Below are 20,792 nucleotides of genomic sequence, written 5' to 3'. Positions count from 1 at the left end.
TTCAGAACGGAGTTGAGGAGGAACTTCTTCACTCAAAGGGTGGTGAATCTCTGGAATTCTCTGCCCGTTGAAGTGGTGGAGGCTGCCTCGCTAAATATTTTTAAGAAGCGGGTTGATGGGTTTTTGATAAGAGAAGGGATTAAGGGTTATGGGGAGAGGGCGGGAAAGTGGAACTGAGCCACGACAGATCAGCCATGATCTTATTGAATGGCGGGGCAGGCTCGAAGGGCCAGATGGCCTACTTCTGCTCCTATTTCTTATGTTCTTATGTTCTTATTCCTACCAAAGTGGACCACCTTGCACTTGCCAACATTAAATTCCATTTGCCATTTCCTGGCCCATTCGCCCAGCCTATCTAGATCCTTCTGTAGACTCTCACCACCCTCCGCACAATTTGCCTTTCCACCAATTTTGGTGTCATCAGCAAATTTCGACACCCTACGCTCGGTTCCCTCCTCCAGATCATCTATATAAATGGTAAATAGCTGAGGCCCCAGCACCGACCCCTGGGGCACTCCACTAGTCACCAACCGCCAATCCGAATAGCACCCGTTGACCCCCACTCTCTGCCTCCTATTTGACAACCAGTCCTCTATCCACGCTAACACCCTACCCCCAACTCCATGCCCCCTGACCTTCTGCAATAACCTCTTGTGAGGTACCTTGTCAAACGCCTTCTGAAAATCAAGAAAGACCACATCCACCGGCTCTCCTCTATCCACCGCCCTAGACACATCCTCATAGAACTCCAGTAAATTTGTCAGACACGACTTCCCTTTAACGAAACCGTGCTGCGTCTGCTCTATCAAGCAGTTCCCCTCAAGATGCCTCGCTATTTCCTCCTTGATGACGGATTCTAACATTTTACCTACAACAGACGTTAAACTAACAGGCCTATAATTCCCCGCCTTTTGCCTGGCACCCTTCTTAAACAACGGCGTAACATTAGCCGTTTTCCAATCTTCCGGCACTTCCCCGGAATCCAGCGACGTCTGGAAAATAACCACCAAGGCATCCACTATCACCTCCGCCATTTCTTTCAGGACCCTCGGATGCATTCCATCCGGTCCTGGGGACTTGTCCACAATCAGCCCCCTCCAGTCTGTCGGGCACCACCTCTCTAGTAACAGTAATGTCATTGAGACTCTCCAGTCCTACCACCTTTCCATCTCTAACATCCGGCAAATTATTCACGTCCTCCTCCGTGAAGACCGAAACAAAAAAGTTATTCAAGACCTCAGCCATTTCCCCATCCCCTACCACAAAGTCCCCCTTCTCATCCTCTAAGGGACCAACGTTCACCCTGGCCAGCCTCTTCCTTTTTATATATTTATAAAAACTCTTGCTATCCTTTTTTATATTAAGCGCTAGCCCAGCTTCATAGTTTCTCCTACCCTTCTTTATCAACTTCTTTGTCAATCTTTGTTGACATTTAAACCTCTCCCAATCCTCTTCTCGCCCACTACTCTTAGCTACTCTAAACGCCTCCGCTTTTAATTTAACACTTTCCTTCACCTCCTTCGTTATCCACGGCTTATTACCTCTCTTCCTACGGTCCTTTTTGACCATCGGAATAAATTTCTGCTGAGCACCAAGAAAGATCTCCTTAAAGATCCTCCACTGCTCCTCAGCAGACCTACCTTCCAACGCGCTCCCCCAGTCCACATTCGCCAATTCTTCTCTCATCCTACCGTACTCCCCTCTGAGAGTTAGTGTTGGCCGAGTGGCCTCCTTGGCACCAGACCAAGACAGTGGTTGCAATGTTTACATTAGTAGACTGTGTGAGCCTTGAGACCTAGAAAATTGTATAAATTTGGTATCCCTCCCACTTCCTGAGAAATATTATCTCTGTCAACATCTGTTTGGTAAGATAAATTTTTGAGGAAGGCCAAAATGCTGTCTCACCCTTCTAGAAACATTTAGAAGACCATGAAAGTTCATCTCCTGACAGAGTCCTGCCGATCAGAGTGAGAAATACATTTCTGAAAGAGATATTTTACCTTCTTGTGGATGTTCAGGAATTCAACCAAGTGGTTAAATTCTAGGTGATGTTAATTGTTCTAGATGATAGCTCTATTTTAGTTAAAAGTTCCATTCTTAAGCATTGGATTAAAAACAAAACATACCTCTTCCTTTCCTTCTTGACAGCTTGCACATGGACAGTAAGGATTCGAATCAACCCAAGTTCTATCCTGGTGACGTCCAGTTGGCTTAATATCCCGACCACATGATCCACTGCCAAGTTAAACTCATCAAGCAGAACCTGGTGGAGTGGCTGAGCTTCCTGAGGTTCAGGTGGATTGTACCACAACGAGATGTACTCGGAGTAACCACATTCAAACACTAAAAGATATAAAAATACAATAAGACAATCCATTCGCAAAACAACAGTTAGGAAATGGTTGAGTGAAACCACACAAAAAGGTTGACCCTGCTGCTATTCTAAAGGAATTCTCAAATTCTTCCATTGGCATATAAAACAGTGGTAAAAGGGGAGGTGGTTGTCTAGTGGTATTAGCACTGCACTAGTAATCTAGAGACCCAGGGTAATGCTCTGGGGACCCGGGTTCAAATCCCACCATGGCAGATGGTGAAATTTGAATTCAATAAAAATCTGGAATTAAAAGTCCAATGAAACCAATATTAATTGTTGTAAAAACCCATCTGGTTCACTAATATCCCTTAAGGAAGGAAATCTGTCATCTTTACCTGGTCTGGTCAATGTATGACTCCAGATCTACAGCAATGTGGTTGACTATTCTTTTTCCTCCTTTTAGATTTTCTCGATCTCTTTTGGCCTCATTCTGAGGGCAGAGTGTGATGTGGTAACTCTTAACTATCCCTTCTGAAATGGCCTAGCACACCACTCAGTTCAAATGCAATTAGCAATAAACACTGGCCCTGTCCAAGTCACCTATATCCCAGGAATGAATAATTTAAAAAGGGGTAGGGCCAATTAGAGACAAAAAAGTGAGATTTACATAGAGTTGGAGGGCATGGCTGAGCTGCTTTGCAGCTGTCTTTGCCAAGGAAGAGGTGTTGTCAAAGTCATAGTAGTTGATAGCTGAGATACCAGATGAGCTAAACACTAGAGAAGATACTAGATAGCCTAATAACAAAATTGATAAGGCACCACAGCGGGTGCATCCAAGGGAAGAAAGAGGAGAAATAGTGGAAAGACTTGCCATAATCCTCCAATTCTCCTTGGCACCAGAGAGCTGAGAATTGCAAATGTTACAACCATGGTCCAAAAAGAATAAGATCAGTCTATAGGCCAGTTGATTTAACCTCAGCAGTGGGAAAGCTTTTAGAAAAGATGATCTGGGACAGTCACCTTGACAAATGTGGATTAATTAAAGGAAAACTGGCTGATACATGTAAAAGGCAAATCTCATTTAATTATTGAGTTTTTTGATGAGGTGACTGGAGATCGGAGTTGTTAAGGTGTACATGAACATCCAAAAGACAATCAAGTGCCACGCAATAGGCTTGGTCAGAAAACTCCATGGCAACACGGACTCAAAGTTGGCTAAGTGACAGGAAACAGGATGAAAGACAGCTTTTAAGATTGGAGGAAGGTCTACGGTGGGGTTCCCACTAAGACGACTGCTTTTTCTGATCCCAAGACCCGAGTGTGCAGGACACAAATTTCAAAACTTCCAGATGACACAAAAGTTGGTGCTATTTTGAATTGTGACAAATATAATGTAGACATTAAGAGGGCTTAGACAGGCCACTGGGATGGACAGACACACGGCAGAGGAATTTAGTGCAAACAAGTGTGAAGTGATACATTTTGGTTGGAAGAATGAGGACAGGCAAATAAAATAAAGGGTACAATTGTTAAAGGGAAGGTTGAGAAATTGGTTAAAAAGGTCCTGGCTTTTATTATCGAGGCAGAGTTGAATCTTTATGAAACATTATTTCAGCCTCAACTGGATAAGTATGTCCAAAACTGAGTACCATACTTCAAAAAGATATGAAGGCTACAGAGACGATGCAGGAGAGATGAGAATGGTTCCAGGGATGAGGAACTACAGTTAGGTTTCATTCACAGGATGTGGACATTGCTGGCTGGGCCAGCATTTGTTTTCCACCCCTAACTGCCCTTGAAGTGGGTGGCTGCCACGCTACTTCAGAATGTATTTAAGAGTCAAGAATCAACCACATTGCTATGGCTCTGGAGTCACATGTCAGCCAGATCAGGTAAGAACGGCAGATTTCCATTCCTAAAGGATATTAGTGAACAAGATGGGTCTTTACTACAAATCGCCAATGGTCTGATGGGCATCATTAGACTTTTAATTCTAGATTACATCTACAGGGAGAAGGGAAGTGTGATCAGTGAATTGTTCTTGTAGAGAATCAGCATGGACATCAAGGCCAGAATTTTACTGCCTGGCACCTCGGAATCAGGATGGGTGAGGCTCGCAGAGCAGCATTCTCCATTGGCCTCAGGCAGGATCTTACAAGCCTTGGGCAGGCGAGATCATAAAATACTGGCACAGGGATCAAATGGTCTCCCGTAACGTAAACACTTTATGATTTGCATACTCTTAATTAGAACATCTAGCTAATCCCTTTAAGTAGCTTGGATTTAATTTTATAGAAGAATGTTTGTTCATTTTTTTTAAATGGCAATGTTGTTTAATAATATTTAATAGACGAGAAAATAGAATGTTTCTCATTCTCCACCTGGAAATCTATTTCCGCTGCCAGTGCACAAGGTTTCAGTGAGAATTGCCTATACATGCATACATATCAAACTTGCAAAGTCTTGTGTGTGGACAAAGACAATGAAGAGAATGCAGAGCAAACATGGACAGCAGGTAAATTAGCAAGATACGGAATTGGTTAGGCCTGTGAAGACACCTTCTATGTCTCTTGTCAATCCTGGTTAAATCTTGTTGGCCGATTAAAAAAAGAACTAATCCACTGAAGAAAAGGACTATTTCACTTTGAACGCATGGTTCAAATCCCTGTACAGTTTTCATGAAAGTTTGAAGATGTGATTTTTGTACAAGTGTCGAGGAAAACCCTTAAACTCAGAATAACTCAGGCAGAGACTTTCAGAGTCAAGCTTCGGGAGAGTTTATTGGGCGTGATATCACGGAGAGTCCACTCCAGTCAACACCAAGACTGAACTCTGATTTTTTGAGTAACCCGCGCTATATTTATACAGTGAAATAAACATGTTTTCGTACTTATTACAATACACTCTACTATTCTTATTATCTCAGCTAACTGTTTAATCATTGTCCTGTAAATTAGGTATACATGTCCAAGGCTTATCTTGTGTGTCCTTGGTCTTACAACATCTTATTATTTCTACTTCTAATGTAGGGTTATGCTTAAAAGAATGGTAGTTTATTTGTATATCTCTTTCCTAAGGCCAGGTGGCTTGCTATCTGGGCTGGAGGCCTTGGGTGTCTGCTGGCCTCATGTTTTTCCTCTCTGCAGGCTTCAGCATCTGCTAGTCTCATGATTTTCTTTTCTGCATTTTTTTTAGCATCTGCAGCTCTCAGCATTTAACCCCTTAAGTTACAACAGCAAAGTTAATTTTCTTCCACAACAAGTCCCACACCAGCAGTGAGGAGAAGATGACATTCAAAATTTTATACATAGTACCAAGACAGCCAGCTCCCAACAGACCGGTATCCAGCAGACAGCAACTCAAATTCAAAATTTGCAAGATTCAGAAATTTATAAATTGGGAATCAAGGTAAAATAATCTTCCAGTGGTTTCCTCCCAGATTTTAGAATGCATAATTTTTAATTGAGGTTCTGGCAGTGATACACTCGTGATCCAGTCCAGTGTTTCACATCTAGACTCCTGGATGTCATCTCCATTCATATTAATTGGCAGAAAATGACTGAGATCAGAAATGCGGAAGCCTCAGCCCATAACATCAACTTATTTTCTATTGTTTCACTGTACACAAGTTGATCATTAAAAAAAAAAACACAAAAACATCAAAGGCTGGTGGTTCTCACAATCCACGTTAGATAAATAGTAGGTAGGCAGGATTTTTTTTTGTTCCGAGGAAATGGGCATTACTGTTTGGGTCAACCTTTGTTGCTCATCCTTAATTGCCTTTGAGAAGATAGTGAGCTACCTTCTTGTTCTGCTGCAGCCTGTGATGTAGGTGCTGTTTAATGATTAGTGTCACAAATAGGCTTACATTAACGCTGCAATGAAGTTATTGTGAAAATCCCCTAGTTGCCAGACTCTGACGCCTGTTTGGGTACACTGAGGGAGAATTTAGCACGGCCAATGCACCTAACCAGCAAGTCTTTCGGACTGTGGGAGGAAACCCACACGGAGAGAATGTGCAGACTCTGCAACGAAAGTGACCCAAGCAGGGAATCGAACCCGGGTCCCTGGCGCTGTGAGGCATTTGTGCTAACCACTGTGCCACCCCCGTGAGGGAGGGAGTTCCAGGATTTTGACCCTATGATGGTGAATATAGGTCCACGTTTACATTAGATGACAAACCATCTCGCTTGCAACAAATACAAAGTTAGTAATTTGAATATTTACCTTTCCTTAGGGACTGACGAAGGGGTGAATCAGGCTCTACTGAATTCTGTACTTTTCCATCAGCTGTATCCAGATTATTGTTAGGTTGGTTTATTTCCTGTGTAGAAATTTGTTATGAGATTATAATTCTGATACTGCATGTTACTTGAAACAGAAGATCCTGAGGGGATTTGACGGGGTGGATGCTGAAAGGATGTTTCCCCTTGTAGGAGAGACCAGAACTAGGGAAGACAGAGTCTAAAAAAGGGGAGTCATCCATTTAAGATGGCGACGAGGAGAATTTTTTTCCTCGAGGGTTGCATGTGTTTGGAACTCTCTTCCAGACAGCAGTGCAGGTAAGGCCATTGAATAATTTAAAAGCATGAGATAGATTCGAGGGAGTCAAATGGTATCAGTGACTGGCGAGAACGTTCAGTTGAAGCCACACTCAGATTAGTCATGTTCATCAGTCAAATTGCTTGGTTTTCCCAAAGCTGCTATTCATCAAATAACAAGTATTATAAAATCACTGCCATCTTACTCCATTTTAACTAAAACAACAACAAAGAGTTCCAAACACACGCAACCCTCGAGGGAAAAAAATTCTCCTCATCCCCATCGTAAATGGATGACACCCTATTTTTAGGCTCTGTCTTCTGCAACAATTGAAAAGCTTAACAATTTTAACGATAAACTTCAGTATTCAACATTAAAAATTACTACAGGAAGCTTCCCTGTAGCTGAAGTTGAATATTTTGCCTGCATCTTAGTTATTAGGAAATTCCAAAAGCAATGGCCAAATTCAGCCTCTGAGACACCCCCCTGGGGTAATGAGATAAATCGTGTCGCAGAAGGCACGGAGATGTCGGCGTTGGACTGGGGTGCGCACAGTAAGAACACTTCAACACCAAAAGTCCAACCTGTTACATTAAGCAATGAGACAAAAGCAGAATACTGCAAATCCGAGCAATCCGAAAACAGAAAATGGTGGAAATAATCTGCGGATCTGGCTGGCAACGCAGAGAATCAGAGTTAACGATACAGGTTAATGATCTTTTACCAGAATTGCAATTTGCCTGGTGTTTGAGTTTATTTTTGTTTGACGCTGACCCTGGATATTGTAGCTGGGGTACTTATCCAGGTCTGGACCAGAATGGATCCTAGTAGATGACAACTTGTTCATGTACTGGAAACTAGAGAAAGTTGGGAGAAATTCCTGTAGTAATACAATACAGTCCTGACAGTTCAGAAAGAACTCCAATCTGGAGAGAGAAGAGAAACGTTCTAACCACGTAAAGAGGGAAAAAGCAAAGAACAAAGAAAATTACAGCACAGGAACAGGCCCTTCGGCCCTCCAAGCCTGCACCAACCATGCTGCCCAACTGAACTAAAATGCCCTGCCCTTCCGGGGACCATATCCCTCTATTCCCATCCTATTCATATACTTGTCAAGACATCCCTTAAATGTCACTATTGTATCCGCTTCCACTAGCTCCCCCGGCAACGAGTTCCAGGCACCCACTATTCTCTGTGTAAAAAAATCTGCCTCGTACATCTCCTTTAAACCTTGCCCCTCGCATCTTATGCCCCCTAGTAATTGACTCTTCCACCCTGGGAAAAAGCTTTGACTACCCATTCTGTCCATGCCTCTCATAATCTTGTAGACTTCTATCAGGTCTCCCCTCAACTTCTGTTGCTCTAGTGAGGGCAAACCAAGTTTCTCCAACCTCTCCTCATAGCTAATGCCCTCCATACCAGGCAACATCCTAGTACATCTTGTCTGTACCCTCTCCAAAGGGTACATCCTTTTGGTAGTGTGGTGACCAGAATTGAACATTATATTCCAAGCGTGGCCTAACTAAGGTTCTATAAAGCTGCAACATGACTTGCCAATTTTTAAACTCAGTGCCCCGGCCGATGAAGACAAGTATGCCATATGCCTTCTTGACTACCTTCTCCACCTGTGTAGCCACTTTCAGTGACCTGTGTACCTGTACACCCAGATCCTTTTCCTGTGAGCACAGAGGGCAGGCAAGTGACTTTTGAAAATTATATAATTGTAATACTGAAAGTGATGTACTTTTAGATGGTTTTGGATCACCACCAAAATCACCCTCCCTCACTGTGTTGAGCCAGGCTTGGAAAATAAAAGAACGCCTTTAGTAAGAATACTGTCTCTGAGTCTTTGTATTAGCTGAGTTAAGGAGGAAAATGCCTCATGCGAAAACCAGCTTAATGATTACTTCGGAAGAAAAGTTCCAACATCCTATCACTGAGTCATCACCACACACCATGATGGATGCTTCTAAAAGATAAATATATCAGAAGATGTAAGTAACATCTGCAAACAGGTCAGAGTGCGCCAAGTTTCTAGTGAAACAAAATGTGATCAAGTGGAACTTCTAATATCTACAGATGGCCATTAGATCCAACAGATTTACAAGGATGACGAAAGAGCACAAAATGATAGTCACTTGAATAGAATCATAGAATTATAGAATCTCTACAGTGCAGAAGGAGGCCATTCGGCCCATTAAGCCTGCATCAACAATCCCACCCAGGCCCTATCCGCGTGACCTCACGTATTTACCCTGATAATCTCCCTGACATGAAGAAGCAATTCAGCATGGCCAGTCCAGCTAACCTGCACATCTTTGGGCTGTGGAAGGAAACTGGAGCACCCAGGGGAAAGTTACGTAGACATGGAGAGAGAATGTGCAAACTCCACACAAGACAGTGACCCAAGGCTAGCATTGAACCTGGGTCATTGGTGCCGTGAGGCAGCAGTGCTAACCACTGTGGTGTGCCTCGGTAGTACATAACCGGTGAACTGCTTAAAAAAAATGACAGGCTATTGGAGCTTATTGTCTTATACTCATCAGGCCAGAATCACAAGAATAACAAATCTCTAAGGATACAATCATTTATACAACATGAGAAGAGGGTGCTGATTGGTTGGCAAGTGGCTACTGATAATGGAGGGGCATTGCTTTGGAGAATGTACCAGGAAAGTTAAACAAAAACTTGGCAGTTAACTGTGCCCTGGTGCATTCTCCATGGCAAGGCCTCTACCAGAGCCCACTTGCCAATGAGCACTTTCTTCCCATCCAGCTGATTTCCCTTGCATTGTGCTCTTGTGAGTATCCTGATGAATGCAAGATGAAAAAGCTTCACCAAAAACATTTTTTTTTCAATACTCAGGCTCCTTTCTACTAAATAACTACTTGTAAACATGAAAGTGAAGCTTTATGTTGTTGCTGAATCATCTCACATTATAAATGATGCAGCTTAGATACAACAGAAGGTGAAACTCATTACTAATCCGACGCAATGGAAGGAGCTGAATAGTATAAAAGGGGCGTTACCTTTATCAGTTCAGGATACTTCTATTGCACTTGTGTTACTTCACATACTATCCTCAAATCATCCCCCTCAAAGATAAGGCACAGTAAGGAGATGAATATTATAGTCAATCTCAACTTTCAGTTTCACTTCAGGAAAAGAGATAGGCATTCCTGATGGCAAGATCTCCAGTTTAAATATCAATGTAAAAGAACATCAAGTGAATATAGTACAATAGCAGCAGCCTTTCACACGAAGGATGTGCCAAAGGCAAAGTCAATATAAAAGGTTAACAACCTATATTGAGGTGATAACAGCAGTGAGGCTGTGGGTATTCACCGTCAGTTCTCTTTAGAAACGGATAGCAAATTTAGCCAGTCTGGAGGTGCGTTAAATTCTGTGGAAACCCACAGTCAGTACTGAAAGGTTATAACACAGGATGCCACCATTTGGCCCATCTTGTCCATGCTAAACCCAGGTGCCTTTTCTAACCCACCATCCTGTACCTGGCCCACAGCCCTATTGCCTTGTTCAAGTTCTCTCCAAGTACAGTTATTGAATTAGTGACAACTTGCTTTTTCACGCAAGTAATCTTGCGTGGAAAGTTATACATGGGTTCTTACTGCACGCAAAGTTCAGAAATACGCAAGAAAAAGAATTTGGCCTGAAAAACGATTTTAATGTCAAGTTATTCCATTTTGACATTAAAATATTCTGCATGTTTAAACTAAAATTGAAGCTTGTTCACATTTCAGCTTCTACCTTAATCCCAAGAGTCATCTTCTTCTTCAGGAATCTGCCCAAAGGCAGACGTGACCAACCATGTTGTCCTGATATGGATCAGGATCATATAGGTCGCGCACATCGACACAGGCATCAAGTTTTGTCTTTGTGTCATTTTTACGACCAGAACTCCTAGCCACCTGACGAAGGGACAGGCTCTCCCGAAAGCTTGCGGCGTTTGCTACAAATAAACCTGTTTGGACTTTAAACCAATGTTGTGGGATTTCTTTGTGTTCAACCATGTTCTCCACCAGTGGTAGGTCAAGGAGGCAGGTCCCAAGTCCAGCTAGCCAGAATGGTGATCGAAACCTGTGCTGTTGGCACCAATCTAATCTACACCAGCCTTCCAGAACTGGTTCCTCAAGGAGTTCAAGTTGTTGCCGCAACATTTACTTTTACAAGCATGTTGTAGTCGAGAGTTACGGATCGTGATGGACAAAGCTCCAATATCCTTCCAGCACATGGTTAATCATGAATCTCTCCCACTGTTACCACCTGTCATCGGAATATATTGAAAGGATTTGCAGATTAATTCACAACTTGGTTGGCCGCACTACCCTTGGACACCAAGTCCTGGGGTGGAATTTGAACCCGGAACTTCTGTTCAAGACAGGCATGTAACTCAGTGCCGCAAGATCTCATGTACATATCCCAATTATTTATTTTGCAATCTGTAAAAAAGAAGAGGTAGTGCATTGTGTTTCCTGATTCGCTGCCCATGAGAATATTTCAATGTCTGCTTGGTGGCACCATTGTTGCTGGACATCTGGAGGTCCCCTTGACTTAGCACCAAACATGAAAGTAACACCGGAAAAGAGAACATTCACGTCACAGAGATTGTTAGATCTTTACAGATGACTTCCTTAGAAGTTAGCAGCAAGCTTCGCTGCTTCATCACAAGCCTCCATCTTTGCCCACATTCCTGAAGATCTTGTGAAAATGGCCCACCCTCTTTCTGTACATAGCTTTCATGACTGCCTTAATCTGATAAAAATGTTGCAATGAATACTATGCTACTGACTACCTTTGATATGGTTCCTCTCCCTCCAACTCATCGACAATGGAGTTTATAGCATGTATAAAGTCTAAATTACTGCATATAAAAAGTCAGGAAAATTGATTATGGGAACAGCTTCTCAAGTCAAGTACAACTGTGGGGAAGACACAGAAATAAGGCACATTGGAAAAAAACAAGTTTATCCCCAGTGTGAATTTAACTGTTGTACATGTTGCCTTGAGAATGTTAAGCATCTCTACTGTAACTTAGCTACTGGGGGGCAATAAGGTAGCATTTGTAAAATCCATTGTTATCATAAATCCCTGCAGTTCAGAATAAGGCCATTCAGCCCATCAAGTCTGCACCAACAACAATCCCACCCAGGCATGATTCCTGTAACCCTCTACGTGTACCCTGCTAATCTCCCTGACACTGGTGTCCATTTAGCATGGCCAATTAACCTAACACGCACAACTTTGGACTGTGGGAGGAAATCGGAGCACCCAGAAGAAACCCACACAGACATGGAGAACGTGCAAACTCTGCATAGACAATAATCCGAGGGCAGAATTGATCCTGGGGCTGTGAGGCAGCAGGGCTAACTACAGTGTCGCCCTTGTTTAAAAAAGGGAGAATAGAATTACGACATAACATGACAGTTACCAACATTCTACTTTAAATAGTCAGCCTCAGGAACAACGGGAAATATAGGAGTGACTAGACTGTTACACATACCCAGTCATTCTGATACTAAGTTCTGACAAAGGACACGAGAACTGACCTCAGAACCAAAAAAACTCTTCCTTCAGACTTCAAATAAAAACCAGCAAAAGTTTAAACTCAAAATAAACATCTAAACTACTTTGTCCAATGGTTTCACAAAGTCATTGTAAACCACAAAAAAGCTAGAATACATTTACAGAAAGTAATTAGGAAGGCTAATAGAAAGCTACTGTTTATTGCAAGAGGAAGTTGATTACAAAAGTAGGAGGTTATGCTTCATTTGTACAGATGATGTGGATGTGCCAGTGTTGGACTGGGGTAAACACAGTAAAAAGTCTGACAACACCTGGTTTTAGTCCAACCGATTTATTTGATAGTAAATGCACAAGCTTTCGGGTTAGTCCCTTCGTCAGGTGAATGGAGAGTTCTGGCCTCAGACAGAGCATATAAAGCACAGCTCTGTCTGAGGCCAGAACTCTCCATTCACCTCACGAAGGGACTAACCCGAAAGCTTGTGCGTTTACTATCAAATAAATTGGTTGGACTAAAACCAGGTGTTGTCAGACTTTTTACCTCATTTGTACAGGGCAGCAGTGAGACACATCTGGAATACTGTGTACAGAATTGGTCTCCTTATTTAAAAGAAAGATGTAAATGCATTGGAAGCAGTTCAGAGAAGGTTTACTGGACTAATACTAGGAATGGGCAGGTTGTCCTGTGAGGAAAAGTTGGACAGGTTGGGCTTGTATTCATTGGAATTAAGAGTGAAAGGCGACTTTATTGAAATATACAATATCCTGAGGGATCTTGACAGGATGGATGTGGAGAGAATATTTTTTATTTATTTTTCACAAATAGGCTTACGTTAACACTGCAATGAAGTGACTGTGAAAATCCCCTAGCCACCACATTCTGGCACCTATTCAGGTACACTGAGGGAGAATTTAGCACGTCTTTTGGACTGTGGGAGGAAACCGGAGCACCCAGAGGAATCCTACGCAGACATGGGGAGAACGTGGAGTCTCCACACAGACAGCGACCCAAGCCAGGAATCGAACTGGGGTCCCTGGTGCTGTGAGACAGCAGTGCTTACCACTGCACCACTGTACCACTGTACCGCCCCAGGAACTTAGAACTGTTTAAAAATAAGGGGTTACTTATTTAAGACAGAGATGAGGAGAAAGTTTCTCTTGGAAGGTGGTTGAAGCAGAGTTCTTGAATATCTTTAAGACAGAGCTCGATCGATTCTTGATTAACAAGGGGGTGAAAGGTTATTGAGGATTGGCAGGAATGTGGGGTGAAGTCCCAATCAGATCAGCCATGATCATATCGAATGGCGAAGCAGGCTCGAGGGGCCGGGTGGCCTACTCCTGCTCCTAACTCATTTGTATTGTGCAGAGGGAGGCCACTTGGCTCATCGTATCTGTGACAGCTCTCTGAATGCCACTGGCTGAAATGCTGATTCTCCTGCCTTCTTTCACTGCTTGTGTTTTTATGATTTTGCTATATTTTAACCAACAGTTTTACTATCTCTGAACATTAATTTCTTCAATTAACAATAGTGTCTGCAGGTGGAAAGGAACACTGAACTGGATAATGAATTGTGCAATTAATATTGTGTGATGGATGGGCACCACAAGGGCTGGAGTGCTTCCTCACCCCAAAAACATTTCAACTTAATCTAAAAAAATGTGCCTCAAGTGAGCTTTTTCTGCTATTTACAATCTTTGGTTGCTGAGTCTACATAGGACATGGACAATGTAGCCACCTGCACCGTAAATGGAAATGAAGTAGTGTGATTGTATAGAGTCTCCAGACCTAGAATCATAAAATCCCCACAGTACAGAAGGAGGCCATTTGGCCCATCGAGCCGGCAGCGACAATCCCACCCAGACCCTATCCCTGTAACACCACGCATTTACCCCGCTAATCCCCCTGACATTAAGGGACAACTTAGCATGGCCAATCAAACTAACCTGTACATCTTTAGTCTGTTAGGTCTGTTGTGGGAAACAACTCATTTTTTTTCCCCACTTCAGTGTCTCAGGAAGCTATCAAATGCATAGCCAAACTAGGCATCCCAGTATAAACATTTCCCATCATATCAAAGTAGTCACAGTAGACGTAAACGGAACAAAATCACCTTGAATGTGTGTGGACTGGCAAGATGCACATGGCCCACATAAATCGTGCAGTCCTACTTTACAGGACTGTGTTTGATACTGTTCAGAACTAATGAGGCCAAACATTTCATAGCTAAGTATGAAGTTGAAACAGGCCAAGTTATTAGTAGATGTTTAACATGACCAGACGCTGAAACATCAATCCTCCAAGCAAATAGAAGAACGAACTACTGGATGCAAGTGCTATACATTCATCCTCAGATCACAAGATTAGGACTTTGAGCTGGACAACAAGATTTAAGTGCATAATCTAAACTGACACTCCAAAATTGTACTGAAACATTACTGCATTGTTGTCAAAAAGCTGGATGGGAGCTTGCGTGCTAAAGCCATTCTAATTTTAAATTTGTTCAGTATAGGCCAGAGGAAGTTCTGCTGCGTTCAGGCTGCATCTTGGGAAGTACATTCAGCTTCTTTGCCGCGACACTCTGTCTGTCTCTCCCCCAGCCCCCGCTCCTCCCCCGCTTCCAAAAAAAAAGGACAAGACCCACAGTGATGGTGATGTAGAGAAGGATCACAGGATTAGATTAGAACAGCAGAAGGATGAGTTACAATGAAAGACTGGAACACATGGGCATTTTCAATTTCAACAACATATAAGGGGCTTCCCAGAGGCACAGGGATTGGTAAACAACGCAGTATGGAAGTGGTGGATTTGGAAGACTTCATGTAACGTTGGATGCGATTTGGAAAAGAATAGCCTTGTCTCACTCCTTTGCGTATCATAAACTAGCTGGCTTCTTGTCACTTACAAGAATATTACCCTTGGAAAGTTTACATATGTTCTTATAGGGGCGGCATGGTGGTTAGCACTGCTGCCTCACAGAGCAAGGGACCCGGGTCCGATTCCCGTCTTGGGTCACTGTCTCTGTGAAGTTTGCACATTCGCCCAGTGTCTGCGTGGGTTTCCTCCAGGTGCTCCAGTTTCCTCCCACAGTCCAAAAGACGTGCTGGTTAGGTGCATTGGCCATGTTAAATTCTCCCTCAGTGAACACAAACAAGTGCCACTACTCTCTGCTTCCTATCACTCAGACAATTTTGTATTGATGTTGCTACGGTCCCTTTTATTCCATGAGCTCTAACCTTGCTCATAACATCACTGCTTTCCTGTTCCTTTGTTCTCAAATCCCTCTTACAGCCTCTGGTTATCTGAAGAGAGGATTTTCACAGTAACCTCATTGCAGTGTTAATGTAAGCCTCCTTGTGACACTAACAAATAAACTTTAAAACTATAATGCTGATAATTTTCAAACCCAGCCCGCATCTTTTAAAAGTAACTAAGCTGATGAGATGACCAAGGGCTGGACACTTTGTCAATACAGGTTAAATGAATGATATAAGAACATAAGAAATAGGAGCAGGAGTAGGCCATCTAGCCCTTCGAGCCTGCCCCGCCATTCAATAAGATCATGGCTGATCTGAAGTGGATCAGTTCCACTTTCCCGCTTTCTCCCCATAACCCTTAATTCCCCTGTCTATCAGAAACCTATCTACCCTGTGACTTAAATATATTTAGTGAGGTAGCCTCCACCACTTTAACAGACAGAGAATTCCAGAGATTCACCACCCTTTGAGAGAAGAAGTTCCTCCTCATCTCAGATCTAAACTGCCCCCCCCCCCTTATCTTGAGGCTGTGCCCTCTAGTCCTGCTGTCCTTTCTAATATTTTTAAGGATAAATAGACAAAATCAGTGCAAAATAAAAATAAAGCACTAAAAAAGTGAAAAATGAATGAACAAGCTGAATTATAATGTTTGCAATAAAGTTGAGTCAATCAAATATCATTTTGATATATATCACCATCAGCTGATATAATTGATAACGTGACATTTTACTGTCTACTCTGGCCATTAAAAAAACGACACTTATTGGCAGACTTAAAAGGGAACTGTTTAAAGAAATGTAAGTACTGTGTTAACATTTTGCCATGAAAAGTAGGCAATTGACAGACAGACAGACAAACAGCTGAGATGTGACAATTACTGAACACAATTTCGACATGGGAATTCCCAGTTGAACAATACTTTCACTTGCTATTTACTGGAATAAAGAGTCACAAACAGGCAAATCACATAACACTTAACCTCTGAATGGTAATTGGCAAAAACGTTTAAGTAGAACAATTTGTACTTATTATACTTGTCAGCCTTATTCACACAGAACATATCCAAGTGTTTTAAACACAAGAGAGTATTAACACCAAGTGGCAGATGAGAACAATAAAGGGTGGAGGCAGATTGTCAAGGGGGCAGATGGCCAAGGGGGATTAATACAAGTGGCAAGAAAATGGATTTAGGGGAGTTCCAAAGAGCAAGACTAGGGTTATGGATAGGGCATGAAAGAGGGAGGATAGGGGAACAAACAGCATCAGTTGAAAGAAAATTGGCAGGTGAGACATAAAAGCTGCAGGTGATCACTCAGATAACCAGAGGCTGTAGAGGGATTTGAGAACAAAAGAACAGGAAAGCAGTGTTATTATGAGCGAGATTAGAGCTCATGGAATAAAAGGGACAGTAGCAACATCAATATAAAATTGTCCAAGTGGTAGGAAGCAGAGAGTAGTGGTTATTGGTTGGATTTCAGGCTAGAGGAAGATTTATAAGACTTCCCTTGGGGGTTAGTATTAGAAACCTGCCTTTCCCTGATATATATTAGTGGCCTAAACCTCCGTGTACAGGGAATGACTTCAGAATTTGGAAATATTGTGAACTGTGAGAAGGATGCATGTGGAACAGTGGTTAGTACTGAAACCTCAGTGCCAGGGGCCCAGGTTCAATTCTGGCCTTGAGTGACTACGTGGGGTTTGCATGTTCTCCTCATGTCTGTGTGGGTTCGCCCTGGGTATTCCGGTTTCCTCCTACAGTCCAAATACGTGCGGATTAAATTGATTGGCCATGTTAAATTGCCCCTCAGTGTCAGGAGGATTAGTGGAGTTATGTTGATATGGTCTGGGCGGGATTGTTGTTGGTGCAGGCTTGATAGGCTAAATAACCTCCTTCTGTACTGTAGGAATCCTGAGAATCTAAGGATAGTGTAGAACTTCAAAAAGATAGATAGGTAGGCTCAATGGGCAGAGAAGCAATGGATGAAATTTAACACAGAGAAGTGATTAATTTTGGTTGGAAGAACAAGGAGGAGCAAAAGGGAATGAATCTAAAGGATGGCTGTAGGAGGAGAAGGAGCTGGATATACGTGATATAGACACAATTCATTGTAGAAGTCTACCGCAGAAGGAAAGTCTTATAGTAAATGGTAGAGCCTTTAGAAATATTAGCGTACAGAGGGACCTAGGCATGCAGATTCACAGTTCTCTGAAGGTGGCAACTCAGATGGACAAGGTGGTCAAGGCGGCATACGGCATTATGGCCTTCATCTGTTGGGTTGCTGAGTGTAAGAATGGGAAAATGTTGCAGCTGTATAAGACTTTGGTTATGCCACATGTACATGTGTATCATGTACAGTTCTGGTCACTGCACTACGGGAGAATATTGATGCATTGGAAAGGGTGCAGAAGAGATTTACCAGGCTGTTGTCTAGTTTGGAGAATATGGACTATGAAGAAAGGCTGAACAAACTTGGATTGTTTTCACTGGAGCTTTGGAGGATGACGGGGGATCTAATAGAGGTTTACAAGATTATGACGGGCTTGGATAGAGTGGATAGTCTTGAGTCTTTTTCCCAGGGCTGACAGGTCAAGGACGTAGGTTGAAAGTGAGAGTGGGGGGGTGGTGGGGAGTTGAAAAGAGATGTAAGGGGCAAGTTTTTCAAACAGAGGGTGGGTGAATGCCTGGAACGCCGTGCCAAAGGAGGTTGTTATGTAACTGCCAGAAGCAGATTCTACAACAAAGTTCTAGTGGTATCTGGATAGATACATGAAAATGCAGGGAATAGAGAGATATAGATCATGTTGAGGCAAGAAAATATCAGATTGGAGAGACATCTGTATTGGCACAGACTTGGTGGGCCAAAGGCCCTGTTCCTGTGCCATACAGTTCTTTGTAATCATTGAAGGTGGCAGGACAATTGGAAAGAGCGTTGAAGAAGGCTTTATTAATAGAGACATAGAGTACAAAAGTAAGGAAGTTAATGTTAGACCTGCATAAAATAATGGAATACTGCATCCAGCGTGGGGAAATCATTCTTCCTTAAGCCTTTCGGAAGGATGTGAAAGCATCAGAGAAAGTGCAGAAAAGATTCACCAGAACGGTTCCAGGGATGGGGCACTTCAGTTATGTAGATGGATTGGAGAAGCTGGGCCTGTTCTCCTTGGAATAGAAGGTTGAGGTGAGGTTTGATAGAGATGTTCAAAATCGTGAGGGGTCCAGACAGAGTAGATAGGGAGATGCTGTTCCCATTGGTGGGAGGCTTGAAGCTCAGAGGGCACAGGTTTAAGGTAATTAGCAATATGGGGATAAACCGAAAGCATCCAGTGTTATCAAGGATCCCACGAACCCTGGATATACTCTCTGCCGTCGAGAAAAAGATACAAAGATCTGAGGTCACGTGCCAACCGACTCAAGAACAGCTTCTTCCCTGCTGCCATCAGACTTTTGAAAGGACCCACCTGAGATTCAGCTGATCTTTCACAACACCCTATCTCTGGCTGTAACACTATATTCAGCACCTTCTCCTTTTCTTCTGCTTTGTGTACTCGATGAACAGTATACTTTGCCTGTAGAGCATGCAAGAAACAATATTTTTCACCAAATCCCAATACACCTGACAATAATAAATCACAACACCAGGTTAAAGTCTAACAGGTTTATTTGGAATCATGAGCTTTCAGAGCACTGTCCCTTCATCTGATGAGTGAGATGTTTGCTCCTAAAGCTCCTGATTCCAAATAAACCTGTTGGACTTTAACCTGGCATTGTGAGACTTCTTGCTGTGTTTACCCCAGTCCAACACCAGCACCTCTACTTCAATAATAAATCAAGAGTTTTCTTTGAAAACGGCAGCAAGTGGTTGGGATCTGCGATGCACCCCCTGAGAGTGTAGTAGGGGCATTCCAGAGGGAATAGGATCATTATCTGAAAGGAAGAGGGGAGAGTGGCAGGAGGTGGGTCGTTCCTTCAGACAGGCAGAACGAGTCTCAAACACTAACCCCAACCCTCATTCCTATCCCCAGCAGCCCCTAGCACCCAATGGCTTAACACCAGCACCAATTCCAACACCACGAACTCCAGTCTTAACCCTAACCTGAAATATAAATCCAGACTGGCATAGAGTCAATACTGCTTGCAAAAACCCTGTAAAAAGTCTGACAACACCAGGTTTTAGTCCTACCTATTTATTTGATAATATACTATATTATTTGATAATATAATATAGTTTATTTGATAATATACTATATTATTTGATAATATAATATAGTATATTATCAAATAAATAGGTTGGACTAAAACCTGGTGTTGTCAGACTTTTTACTGTGTTTACGCCAGTCCAACGCCGGCATAGCCACATCGTGCAAAAACCCTGCCAGGAGATAACAGTGAACACTATAAATAGACGGAAGCTCTGAACCATTAATACAGTCTGCGGCTGGCAAGTCCTAAGCAGTGGAGGTTTTGAAAGAGGGGGAAATAAGCCTAATTGTGTGTATTTCTGTCTCCAGCTCGCTGCTCCCATGCCCCGGATGCCTCTGCCATTGAGCAACAGACGGATGCGCTGTGGACTCACCGCTTCCCTCGCTGGTAAGTGCTGCTGGAGGGGATCCGGCCCCTGGTCCCGTTCGTCCCGGCTTTGCTCAGAGTCCCGAGCACCCAGACACCACCAGAGAAGCAGCGGCAGCAGCAAGCTGCCGTCCCAGTAGAGAGAGACGACAAAGAGAAATCCGAGCAGCAGCCACTGTGCCGGGGACATGACTGAGACTGAATCAGAAAAGCAGAGCAGAGGGGAGGAGAAAGCATCCGGCACCTCCTCTCCCAAAGGAAAAGCACATGCCCCATTGGCTGACTGTTACAAAACACTCGGCAGGGGAGTCATTTTTATCAAAAGTAAAGTAACCACATTTTAGAGGCAGAAACAAGACAAAAATGGACTCTATCTCTGGACTTCATGGTGGTACATTTTGGCAGGTCAAATGGGATATTAAGGGTAAGACTTTTAGCAGTGTGAAAGATCAGAAGGATCTTGGGGTCTGGGTTCATAGGACTCTCAAATCAGCCTCGGAGGTAGAGGATGTGGTTAAGAAGGCGTATGGTGTACTGGCCTTCATCAGTCGAGGGATTGAGTTTAGGAGTCGG

The 20,792-nt window shown here is 42.9% G+C and overlaps 1 protein-coding gene across 1 annotated transcript in view; it reads right to left on the bottom strand.

Moving 5' to 3' along the window:
* LOC145342348 (uncharacterized) overlaps positions 1-20,428 on the bottom strand; it is a 63,159-nt gene extending 42,731 nt beyond the window's left edge. Inside the window, exons 1-3 of the mRNA XM_080187856.1 lie at positions 20,227-20,428; positions 6,542-6,638; positions 2,127-2,343 (exon numbers count right to left, since the gene is read on the bottom strand). Of these exons, the coding sequence (XP_080043982.1) occupies positions 2,127-2,343; positions 6,542-6,638; positions 20,227-20,409 (497 nt within the window). The 5' untranslated portion in view covers positions 20,410-20,428. The remainder of the gene's footprint in view (positions 1-2,126; positions 2,344-6,541; positions 6,639-20,226) is intronic.
* Between the last annotated feature and the right edge of the window lie 364 nt (positions 20,429-20,792).

Source organism: Carcharhinus amblyrhynchos, chromosome 4 (assembly GCF_965287045.1).
Source record: "Carcharhinus amblyrhynchos chromosome 4, sCarAmb.v2.hapA, whole genome shotgun sequence".
Lineage (NCBI taxonomy): Eukaryota > Metazoa > Chordata > Chondrichthyes > Carcharhiniformes > Carcharhinidae > Carcharhinus > Carcharhinus amblyrhynchos.
Note: the sequence above shows the minus strand (reverse complement) of the source record. Positions and strands in the feature narration are given on the sequence as shown.